This window comes from Herpailurus yagouaroundi, unplaced genomic scaffold (assembly GCF_014898765.1).
Source record: "Herpailurus yagouaroundi ecotype Mexico unplaced genomic scaffold, PumYag 221, whole genome shotgun sequence".
Taxonomy (NCBI): Eukaryota; Metazoa; Chordata; class Mammalia; order Carnivora; family Felidae; genus Herpailurus; species Herpailurus yagouaroundi.
This window is the reverse complement of record NW_024412452.1, coordinates 10,072,646-10,085,060: the sequence shown is the minus strand read 5'-3', so window position 1 is coordinate 10,085,060 and position 12,415 is coordinate 10,072,646. Positions and strand designations below refer to the sequence as shown.

The following is a 12,415-nucleotide window of genomic DNA, read 5'->3' as shown; positions in this document are numbered from 1 at the left end:
TTAAGAGATGAATAATTGATCACCTCTAGACGGAGCGTGCCATAAATACAGCCCCTGTGCAATGAGACATTGGGGGAGGGGAGGAAGGGCTTGGCTGCCCACCTCTAGGACTAGGGGAAAGGGCGGAGCTGGGAAGTCCAACCCCCTGAACAGCTGCTGGAGGGCAGAGGAGCTGAGCTGCTGGCAGAGGCGGGAAAGTGCTGGGTGGGGTCTACTGGCCAGCTGGGTGGGGAGTGGCCACCACTGTCTTGGAATCCCACGAGAATTCGTTCTTGGAGATTCCACCGTAGAGGATGCACCCTAGACCCGCCCTACCTCCCAGCCACTGGCCTTTATTGACTGCAGACTTTTTCATCCTGGCTGGATACACCTTCCCAGACAGGTTTCTTCTAACATGGTGTGTAAGTGCTGACGGCCAGCAGAAAACCCTCTGGACTCTGTGCCTCTTATGACTCCTCCTTTCCTAGAGGCCCTGAGATGGTATGGTCAACGAGGACTTTGATCTCTCAAGATGGTAGTCTTTATCTTCCTTCCTTCCTTCCTTCTGTTTCCTTTGATAGGGGATTGCTGATTTGGTTTCAGTGTATTGATAGTCTACGAGTCAGAAAAGACTTGGAAAAATGTAGTATTTTTCTGCCGCTCTCCCTGTGTTCTAGACAAAATGAGATGTTTGGGGATGTGGTTTCATACTTCTCTGGAGCCCCTCAGGTGGGGAGGGTGGGCTGTTGTTGAATACCTGCAGATGTCTGGGGGACCAGCTATGGGGAATTGGGAGCAGAAGGAGTTGGCTGTAAAAGGGGGAGGTGGGAGGAATCTTGGGAATCCCGACTAGGCAGGGTACAGGGACCAATCCCAATAGAGGTTGGTTCCTAGACCACTGGAGGGAGACCTGGGTCCCCTCAGGGTTAGAATCATGAGGATGGGCTGGCAATGCTGGATGCACTTGGCAAGTCTTCATGAAGTGGGGTGAGGGATTAAGACTCTTCTTGGATCTGAGAAGGGGATTTAGTCTGTCTTGTAGTAACAAGCCCCTGTTGTCCCCCCATTGAGGGGCACCCCCAGCTTGGACAAGGCTGAGCTTGGGATGGGTCAGAGCCTTGCTAGTCACACTGTGAGGCAGGGAACGGACTGGGTAAGGTAGGTATGTGGAGGCCAAGGTGAGGTTTTATACCTGGAAAGAGGCCATAAGAAGGGGCCCACTTTTGGGGGCCTTTCTCTGGAGGGCAGAGTTGGGGCAGGCTGTTCCAAGATGAGTTGTCAGGTTCCTAAGTCACTTATGACCAGGTATTCCTGACGGCACTGGCAGCTTCACGGGCGTCTATAGTGTGAACGTTGTTGCCAGGTGCCCAGTAGAGGAGCCGCCGCCGGCTCTGCCCAGAGCTTCACAGACCCTCTTTTCAAGGCTACTAGCTGCCAGCTCCTGGGAGGAAGAAGCAGCAGATCTTTCTGAACATCTACTGAGTACTCTGCCAGGTTCTGAAGGTGTGATGGAAGCTTTAGTGCAGGAGCTTGCAGTGTACTTGGTCATACTCCCAGGAAGAGATCCCCCAACAGAAGGTGGCTGTGCATGGTGACTGTGGGGTCTGGTTCATACCCTGTGGTGGGCAGGACTGGTGAAGAAGGACTTCATCAGGGGCGCTTGGTTCCGTTTCTTGCCCCTACATTTAATCATTTCTTCCCATCACTGTCGTTCATCTTCATCTCCCTGCTGCTGCCTTACTCAGTTCAGGCCCTTACCCTGGTGTCGTCTCCTAACTGGTCTTTAGGCCGCCGGCCTTGTAGCCTACAGTCTGAGTTCCCCGGGGACATTTGGTTGCCCCTCCTAAAAGGTAAATCAGTTCTGCAGTGAGCCACAGGCCTGTCCTCACCACACTTCGTGCTCAAGCAGTGCTCCCCAGCTTAACCTTTCCCTGGGCCTGCAGGCCTTCTCAGGAATCTGTGCTTTTGCATATGCTTCTCCCTCCTCCAGGAATTCCTTCTCCTCCCCCTCCTCCAAAATACCTGCCTATCCCCAAGGTTACTTTGAGTTGAGATCTTTTTTTTTTTTTTTTTTTTTTTTTTTAAGTAATCTCTATGCCCAACTTGGGGCTCAAAACTCATGACCTTGAGATCAAGGACCACAGGGCTGGGAGAGATGGTGATGAACATACAATTAATTCTCCCAACAGGTGTCTGAATCCTCCACAGCCTGTCTGCCATGGCTTCCCACTTGAACACCTCCAAGGAGGAAGCATGGAGACAGGTGGACCTGATTCTAAATTCTGGCTTTATTTCCTGTTACCTGTGCATCATGGACAAGTTCCTTAAACTCTCTGAGCCTCAGTTTCTTCATCTGTAAATTTGGGACAGGAATAGCTTTGCAGAGTAGTTTTGCCAGCCAGGTGCCCTCAAAGTGAGACTTTTCCTGACTCCCCTGTTCACCCGCCCAGATAGAAGTGACCCCCCACCCTGGGTTCCACACTGTTTTCACAGCACTCATATGCTTTGGGGCATTTGTTTATAGTCTGTCTTTTTTCACTTATAAACGTCTTAATGTTCCTGAAATACAGTCTGGTTTTTAATGCCACCCCAAAATTTAGTGGCATAAAGTAATCATTTTATTATGCTCATGGAGCCCTTGGATTCGGAAGTCAGGGAGGATATGGCATGGGAAGCTTGGCTCTGGCCCTTGATGTTTTTAGGGCCTCAGCTGGGGAGGCTCAAAACTTGGAGGTAACTTGACCCCTGGGCTCAAATCCTTGAAGGATTCCTTTACTCACACATTTGGCAGGTGATGCAGCTATTGGCTGGGACTTCTCATAATGTCAGCTCAGACACCTGCAGGTACCCTTTGCATGTGGCCTGGGCTACCTCACAGCATAGTGGCTGGGCCTGAGAGTGTGCTGGGAGTCTTGAGGGAAGGTGAGACATCATCAGCAACAGAGATAGTGGCTGAGGTGGGGGCTGGGGGCACATAGAGTTGCTTAAAGGGGACACTGGCAGGTTGGCAATTCGGAAGTGTGCACACACACCAAGGCTCAAATTGGGGCAGGAATGGGGAGGGAGGAGATAGAACAGAGAGGTGTTCTCACTTAGAATTGTTTGGGTCTGGTGACCAGGCACACTGGAAGAACACGGGTGACTTTGGGGTTAGGAACATTGGCGAGCGTAAGCATGCCGGCAAGAATAGGAAATTGGAAAAGGGGCTGTTGTAGGTGGGGAGAGGAGTTCAGTTCTGTTTGAGACAAGCTGGCTCTCTCTCGGCTTGTAACACATCTCAGAGGTTGGAGCCAGCTGGAGGTTGGTTGAGAGGTCCAGACAAAAAGCAGACACTGAGGAACATCCTTGGAGTGGCACTTGCTGGAGCCCAGAGGGGAGCAAGGATTGAGAGAGAGAGCTTGGAAGGGTTTAGAGCTGGGGTATTTCTGAACTGAGATTTTGGAACGGCCTCAACTAGCATCCACCCTCCAGCATTGTCCTGCCTCTCTGCCAGTAATCGCCTGATAACTGTCTTGTTCCTTTTTCAAGTCTCCATTGATAAGGACTTGCTGCCTCCTGGTTGTTAGGGGGGACAAGATTCAGTGCATTAGCATCTCTAAGTTTTAAAAGTCTTCCCTAGGGGCACCTGGGTGGCTCAGTTGTTTAAGCCTCAGACTTCAGCTCAGGTCATGATCTCCCAGCTGGTGGATTTGATCCCAGTGTTGGGCTCTGTGCTGACAGTTCAGAGCCTAGAGCCTGCTTCAGATTCTGTGTCTCTGCTCCCTTCCCTGCTTGCGTTCTCTCTCTCGCTCTCTCGCTCTCTCTCAAAAATATATAAATGTTAAAAAAAAATTTTTAAGTCTTGCCTAAGTTGAGCCTAAGTTCACTTCTCTAAAGCTTAAAGTCACTCGAAACAGTGTACTGACAGACTTCAGATGTTTAAAGACTTTCATGAATTTATCTTCGTTAGAACCCAAAGGGTTCCTCTATGGTTTTGAACTGCCTGGCTTGCTCTGCTCTGTGCCCCCTCAGGGGTAGCCCCAAGGGAAATCCTAGGTCAGGAAGGGACTGGGTGGACAGAGTGGGGCTGTCAGTACCTGTGCTGTGGGTCCTGCTCCAGTCAGGTTATGGCTGTGTATGTGTCCAGCTATGGCTTGCAACCCACTAGTGGACTATAAAATCAATTTACAAGGTTGCAACCTGCCAGAAAGAGAGAGGGAGGGAGGCATTTGTGTGTCTAGTAAGGGGAAATATCTGTCCAACTTGTCATATATGTAAGTGCATAATGGGTCATGTTGTAAGATGCATTTCTTACTGTGGATTGTAGTAAAGAAGTTGGAAAAAATCCCGAGTTATAAGACCTTTTGAAACCGCCAAATCATGGGGCGCCTGGGTGGCTCAGTCGGTTAAGTGTCTGACTTTGGTTCAGGTCATGGTCTTGCAGTTCATGAGTTCAGGCCCCATGTTTGGCTCTGTGCTGACAGCTCAAGAGCCTGGAACCTGTTTTGGATTCTGTGTGTGTGTGTGTGTCTGTGTGTCTGTCTCCCCCTGCCCCCACTTGTGCTGTCTCACTCTCTCCCTCAAAAATAGACGTTAAAAAAAAAATTGAAGTTGCCAAATGATCACTTTGCGTGTATCATCAGCTAGTCTTTCACCTCTCCTGATTCCGAAGACATTTTTTTTAAACACCATTTATTAATGTTTATTTACTTTTTGAGGCAGGGAGAGAGCCTGAGGGGGGAAGGGACAGAGAGAGAGGGTGATACAGAATCTGAAGCAGGCTCCAGGCTCTGAGCCGACAGCGCAGAGCCCGATGTGGGGCTCGAACTCACAAACCATGAGATCATGACCTGAGCCGAAGTCAGCCGTTTAACCGACTGAGACTCCCAGGTGCCCCGTCCGAAGACATTTTTATGTGCAGTGCTGCCATCTTTGATTTGCACATACATGATTTGGGGCCTAAGTATAAGACCCTGTTTACCCTGTTAGATTTTTTTTTTTCTCTCTCTCCAGCCTGTTGACCTTTTGGCATCAGGTCCTGTCAGTCAACCTGTCTCTATCCGTCTTATTTTCAACATTTGACTGTTTAATAAGTGTGCCTTCTCTATTATTCTTGATAAATATGTTGAACAGGACAGTTCTGAGGACAGGGGCCTGTGGCAGACCACTAAAGACCTTCCCCCTCCAGTTGATACACCACTTGAGTTTGAGTGTAGTCATCCTGCCAGTGGTGAGCCAGCCTGTCTGGCCCTGTAATTAATTCTCTGGCCCACGAAGGGATCATGGCAGATCTTAGGAAACTTCAACATCTGTAGCCCAAGTTACAAGTGCAAATGCCTGCAAGGGCTTGGCAAGTAACACAAACGAATGAAGTGATCATGAATTCAGACAATTAATAGGTAACCTCTGACCCCTGGCCTTGGTTTCAAGAAAGCAGTGTCAGATGGAGAGTGTGGGCGTGACCTGGAGTGGTAGCTGTTGCTCTTCTGCCGGGTGAAGTGTGGACCTTTGAGATAATCTGGGTTTCGTGTAAAATTTGATTATTATTTTTTTAGTGTTGGAAAGACAAATAAAAATACTGTGTAGGCCAAACAAAACAGATCTGTGGCTCATTTGGCCTGCAGCCCTTGAACTGCCTTGCTTGCTTGAGTTTCTGACCTGTAAGGCAGGATGTCTCCCCATCCCCTGGTCCGATGACCATAGGACACAAAAGCAGATTAGTTGGATGTTGATGGCCTTTGGTGAACCTGGCTCTTTGTGGTTCGTTTCCTCAGTCACCCATTCAGAAATCTTACTGGGGCAGACCTCGCTCAGTGGACTAAAGTCGGGAATGATCCCTGCCCTTTTCTCGCCTGAAGACACCTTCTCCTGGCGGCATATTTCTTCCGGGATCACCAGCAGGTGTTGAGGAATGGATCAGTGGGATCCCCTGGCCGAGAAACTGCAGTTTAGAGTTTCTTAAAATCTCCCCACCCATCCTGGCTTTACTTTCCTTCCTTTTTGTGTCCACTCTGCCCTTCTCTTTTTGGTCTGAAGAGCATTTTCTTTCCCAGGAAATTCAGAGGCACAAGCGCCAGCCTAGCCCTTCCTTGTTCTTATTCACAAACCAAAAATAACTTTTTAAATCCTTTTAGTTGTCTTGACCATTTTGGGGAAGCCTCAGCTCACACAGCATTAGTCTTCCTGACACTGTTTTTGTAAATCCATGCTACTCCCTCATGTTTCTTCTGGGTTACGCGTGCTCCTTCTGTCTTTTACACAGAAGCGTGTAAAATTTGGCCACTTCAGACTTTGTAGCCTTTGCTGTCGTGGTAGTTTAGGTTTTGAGAAGGAGGGAAGGGACTACTGGGTGATCAACCACATTCCTAAGGGAAAGGTTTCTTTCCTAGTTCCACGTTTGGAGAGATAGTCAGGGAAAGGCAGCTTAGTCTGTGGCCAGTGGGGGATGGGAAGCCTTTCCCTGGGCTGCGAGGGTGTTACTGCAGCCGCTGTGGGCAGGAGGTGCAGAAGTGGTTAAGATTCGGACTTTGTCTTGAAGGAGCTAGCATCTGGTGGGAGAGGCAGCTGCTTGAATAATAGTAGGAGCATGTGAAAAGTGCTAATAGAGGCATCTACAAGGTGCTATGGGAGGCTGGGGGAAGGAGCCACAGGTATGTCTGCCAACCAGGTCGGGGAGGAGGTGACATTGGGCTGGTGTTTGAGGATAAGCTAGAGTGGCCCCACAGAGGCTGGGCAGGGCATTCCCGGCAATGAGAATTACACGTGCAAATCTCAGAAAAGTCTGTTGGAAAAGCATGTGAGTCCTTAGTGACCAGAGTTGGAGCAATGACGAGGATGGGGTGGGAACCGTAGGCTGGGCCTCTGCTCACCTCCCGTAGGGCTGATCCCAAATCCCACCTTCCCACCACTGCTTTGGAGCCCAGGATGGCCATGTCTGACAGTCTGGGGACTAGTATCGTTTTAACCCTCTGTTTAATACACTTTATTTTAGTGTTTATAGAAAGGTTGCAAGAAAAGTACCTGGGACTCCCACATACTAAAATGGTTCACATTTCGCTTTGTCATTTTCTTTATATGTGTATATTTTTTATATGCATATAATACTTTTCTGAACCACTTGAGATTGTTAGAGATACTCTGTTCCTTTACCCTGAATACTTCAGTGTGTGTTGTCCGTGTCCTAAGGACAAAGACATCCTTTTACATAATCAGTAAAATAATCCCAAGTCAAGAAGACCGAGATTGACACAGTGTGATCTTATCCACATCCATATTCAAATTGCATCACATGTCCCAATGGTGTACGTTTAAGCTGTTTTCCCCAGTCCAAGATCTAACCCATGAGCATGCATTTCACCATCCTGTGTCTTCAGTAAGCTGAAGATGTTTGCAGAGATGTTTGTCTTTCTTGTCTTTGAAATTTTTGAAGAAAACAATCCAGGTGCTATCTCGAATGCCCTCCAATTTGGATTTATTTTATGTTTCCTCATAATGAGATTCAGGTTGTACATTTTGGCTGGAGTTCTGCGTGAGTGATGTTATAACCTTCTCAGTGTATCATATCAAGAATCTCATGATGTTGGTTGCAATATTGGTGATGATAACTTTGATCATTCGGTTAAGGTGATGTCTGCCAGATTTCTCTTTACTATTATAACTCAGTGATTTTTGACGAAATACTTTGAGACCATGTATATATCCTGTGCCCCATCAAGCTTTCACCTGCTAATTGTAGCATCCACTGAGGACTTCCCAAATCCATCATCCATCCCTCCTACATTTTTTTGTTGGCATTCTGTTGTAAGGAAGAACTTTCCTTTCTGGAGGGATGAATTCTGCAAACTAAATTTCACATTTTTGTATCAGCTTTTAAGTTGCTGGACTGGGCCACCTGGCTCCTTCCTTTTTATGCCCTCCCCCTTCTGTGTGCTTTGCTGGGTACCAGGTGTATAGGGGTGGTTTGGGGCTTGGGAAGAGGCCTGGATCTTCATCCAAATAGCAACTTGCTTGTTACTGGCATGACCGGCTCGGCAAGAGGTGCTAAGCGCATGCAGTGTCCAATCATCAGTGTTTCCCTTGGGCCTGGCTGGGACTGGGAGTGGGAATGTCATCTTGTCGCCAGCTCTCAGAGCTCAGCCAGGGCTTAAGTGAGGACAGTAACAGGCAGAGAAAAAATACTGTGGGTTCCTTCCCACTGAAAAGCTGTGGCTGACCCCTTGTCCGGGCTGCATTTGTTCATAAAGGCTGCCCGCTCCCTCCCTGTACACACACACACTGCACACTTATGGCATATTGCTAGTTGGTGTGCTTGGTTAGCTTTCTCTTGACAAAAACCAAAATCAGTGTAGTCCTGGTGTCACTTTGGTTATTGAGAGTTAACGATCTTTTTGGGAACTCCTTAATAAATGCTTGGTTTCTGGGGAGCCTTGTCAGTGTGATTGATCTTAGGCTCTAAAAGGATATGAGCGACAGAATTCAGAATTCTGGATTAGGACCTTTTAAAGACCTACCTTTCATTTTTCTTGGTGCAGCTAGCTGGGAAAGGAGACATGAAGATGAGTTCAGGTTCAAGCTGTATCAGAGACAGAGTTTGCAAGAAAAGCAGGGTTTAGGTGTGCATCTGAATGGTGTGAAGCAGGACAGTGCATTTCTAATATTATGGCTCATCTTTTTCCTCTTTTTCTCTCTCTCTTTCTTTCTTCAGACAGGCTCAGAGCTCAGCCCAGTTGATGGACCTGTTCCAGGTCAGATGGACTCAGGGCCAGTGTACCATGGGGACTCACGGCAGCTAAGCGCCTCAGGGGTGCCGGTCAATGGTGCTAGAGAACCCGCTGGACCCAGTCTGCTGGGGACTGGGGGTCCTTGGCGAGTAGACCAGAAGCCCGACTGGGACGCTGCCCCAGGCCCAGCTCACACTGCTCGCCTGGAAGATGCCCACGATCTGGTGGCCTTTTCGGCTGTGGCCGAAGCTGTGTCCTCTTATGGGGCCCTTAGCACCCGGCTTTATGAAACCTTCAACCGTGAGATGAGTCGCGAGGCTGGGAACAACAGCAGGGGACCCCGGTCAGGGCCTGAGGGCTGCTCTGCTGGCAGCGAAGACCTGGATACACTGCAGACGGCCCTGGCCCTCGCTCGGCATGGCATGAAACCGCCCAACTGCAACTGCGATGGCCCAGAATGCCCTGACTACCTCGAGTGGCTGGAGGGGAAGATCAAGTCTGTGGTCGTGGAGGGAGGGGAAGAGCGGCCCAGGCTCCCTGGGACTCTACCTTCTGGTGAGGCTGGCCTCCCAGCACCCAGCACCAGGCCACTCCTCAGCTCTGAGGTTCCCCAGATACCTCCCCCAGAGGGCCTGCCCCTGTCCCAGAGTGCCCTGAGCATCGCCAAGGAAAAGAACATCAGCCTGCAGACAGCCATCGCCATTGAGGCCCTCACACAGCTCTCCTCTGCCCTCCCTCAGCCTTCCCACTCCTCCTCCCAGGCTTCTTGCCCCCTCCCTGAGGCCTTGTCCCCTCCTGCCCCTTTCCGGTCTCCCCAGTCCTACCTCCGGGCTCCCTCGTGGCCTGTGGTCCCCGCTGAAGAGCACGCGTCCTTTGCTCCTGATAGCCCTGCCTTCCCTCCAGCAACTCCTAGGACAGAGTTTCCTGAAGCCTGGGGCACTGATACCCCACCAGCAACTCCACGGAGCTCTTGGCCCATGCCCCGCCCAAGCCCTGACCCCATGGCTGAACTGGAGCAGTTGTTGGGCAGCGCCAGTGATTACATCCAGTCAGTATTCAAGCGGCCTGAGGCCCTGCCCACCAAGCCCAAGGTCAAGGTGGAGGAGCCCTCTTCCTCCCCAGCCCCGTCCCCATCCCCCATGCTCCAGAGGGAGGCTCCCGCCGCACCCGCAGAGCCCGACACCCACCAGAAGGCCCAGACCGCCCTGCAGCAGCACCTTCACCATAAGCGCACTCTTTTCCTGGACCAGGCCCACGATGGCTCCTTCCCCCCTCCCACGGAGCCTCCTGCTCCGGGCTGGTGGGCCCCACCAAGTTCACCTGCCCCACGGCCTCCAGACAGACCACCCAAGGAGAAGAAGAAGAAGCCCCTGGCACCAGCTGGAGGTCTCGTGGGAACTGAGAAAGCCGCCCTTGGGATCAAGCCCAGTGTCCGGAAGCCCATTCAGATCAAGAAGTCCAGGCCACGGGAAGCACAGCCTCTCTTCCCGCCTCTGCGGCAAATTGTCCTGGAAGGGCTGAGGTCCCCAGCCTCTGAGGATGCGCAGGCACATCCACCTGCCCCTGTCCCAGCTTCACAGGGCTCTGCTGTCCCCTTGCCCCCAGAACCTTCTCTTGCGCTATTTGCACCTAGTCCCTCCGGGGACAGCCTGCTGCCCCCTACTCAGGAAATGAGGTCCCCTAGCCCCATGGTGACCCTGCAGCCGGGCTCTGCCGGCCCTCTTCCCCCTGCCGATGACAAGCTGGAAGAGCTCATCCGGCAGTTTGAAGCTGAATTCGGGGATAGCTTTGGGCTTCCCGGCCCCCCATCTGTGCCCATTCAGGACCCCGAGAACCAGCCAACATGTCTCCCAGCCCCCGAGAGTCCTTTTTCTACCCGTTCCCCCAAGCAAATCAAGATCGAGTCTTCAGGGGCTGTGACTGTACTCTCAACCACCTGCTTCCATTCAGAGGAGGGAGGCCAGGAGGCCACACCCACCAAGGCCGAGAACCCACTCACACCCACCCTCAGTGGCTTCCTGGAGTCACCTCTTAAGTATCTGGACACACCCACCAAGAGTCTGCTGGACACACCTGCAAAGAGAGCCCAGGCTGAGTTCCCCACCTGCGATTGTGTCGGTAAGTCCACCTGGGTGTCAGGGAAAGGCGAAGCCTGGTGGGCTCATTCTGTTGTTTGGCAAACGTTTACTGTGTGCGAGTCATTCTCTTGAGGGCTGGGGACACAGAAAAGAGCTCACAGGCTAATGGAAAAGACATTGAAAGAAACAGACAGTGATGGGGCATGTCAGTGGAGGTGGGCATGGGCGCTTTGTCGCCCAGATGGAGGCAACGGCATCGTAGAGGAGGTGGTGGTCCTTGTGTGTTGAGGCCTGAGCCTAGTGGCTGTGAGGGGGTGGGGCTTATTTGGACTGCTCTTGGTCTAGGGGGAGCAAAAGGAGAGGAGTACATGTGGGTAGGAACAAAAGGTGGCCTGAGATGCAGCCAGGGGCCAGGTCTTGCACAACATAATGAGCTGAGGTCAGGAGTCTGACTTGATCTTATAGGTAATAGTGACCTCCTGAGGGTTTTAAAGCAAGTAATGATCTGTCACTTTGTGCTTCTGAAAGACTTTTCTAGCTTGTGGTGAAGAAGAAAGCCTGCCTGGTGGGGGAACCTATAAGAAAGGTGTCACGAGCCAAACAAGAAATGACAATGGCCTGACTGAGAGAGCGGGTGGGTGGAGGGCCTCTCAGGAGGAGGACGTATGGGGTTAGGACAGCCCAGGTCTCTACCTTGGTGGTGCTGGTCCCCAAAAACATACTTGGAGGAGGGATGAGTTTGGGTAGGCTGAAAGCCTAGAGCTCTGAGCTGTGGGTTTGGACATAGTTAGCATCAGGTGGTGGCTGAAACCTAATGGGTAAGAGCACTGAGGAATTGGTCCATTTCTGAGCCGTGCCTTCCAGTGAAAACACAGCGAAGGCTACGAGGACCGCTCCTGGGAGCTTCTGTGTCGGGAGGTCAGTGACGTTATCAGGAAGCCCCAGGTCTATGCTAGGCTGTGACTCTGCTATTTATGAAGCGTTCTGTAAAAGATGTGTTTCAGGTGTTGCTCAAAAAGCACATGGATGCTGGTGAGGAGCATGTTGAAATTCTTGTGATTTTATGATACACAAAACAAGTCTTGCAAAAAGTCTGTGTTCTCTGAGTATTAAAATAAATTAATATTAGGTCAATTGTGTGACTAGTTGGAATGCTGTGTCCTTGTCAGGAAGGAGGAGCTGGGCTGTCCTGCCCACTCCAGTTACCCCAGACTCCTGTAGTCCAGACAAGGAATCACCTGGGGAACAAGGGCAAGTTGGCCCCCATAGTTCTGTCTGAGAGTGCACAGAAGTGGAGGGTCCTGCCAAATGCTCACAGACATGTTTTGGGATTGTGGCCTCGTCGACGGCCAACCCTGTTCATTCTTGGATCTTAATAATGAGATGCCTTTGGGGGCCTCCTTATTTCTCAACATTTTGGAGAGGCTTGTTCTGATCATAGGAATTGGGCCCTTCCCTTTGCCCTTTTCTTTCTTTGCCTTGGTGTGTATCTGTCCCATCTGCCTGCTACTTAGTACATTGTTAGGTATTTCTTCCTCTGCAGAGTAGGACATAACCTTACATAATGCTTAGGCCGTAGTTGGTCCTTACTAAACATATTAAGGGGCACCTGGGTGGCTCAGTTGGTTAAGTGTCTGTCTTCGGCCTACGTCATGACCT

The 12,415-nt window shown here is 50.8% G+C and overlaps 1 protein-coding gene across 5 annotated transcripts in view; it reads left to right on the top strand.

Moving 5' to 3' along the window:
* Window positions 1-12,415, top strand: part of TET3 (tet methylcytosine dioxygenase 3) — a 105,699-nt gene that overhangs the window by 44,473 nt on the left and 48,811 nt on the right. For all 5 annotated transcript variants that reach the window (XM_040458500.1, XM_040458498.1, XM_040458499.1 and 2 more), the window contains one exon: window positions 8,663-10,796. In XM_040458500.1, coding sequence (XP_040314434.1) covers window positions 8,663-10,796 — 2,134 coding nt within the window. The remainder of the gene's footprint in view (window positions 1-8,662; window positions 10,797-12,415) is intronic.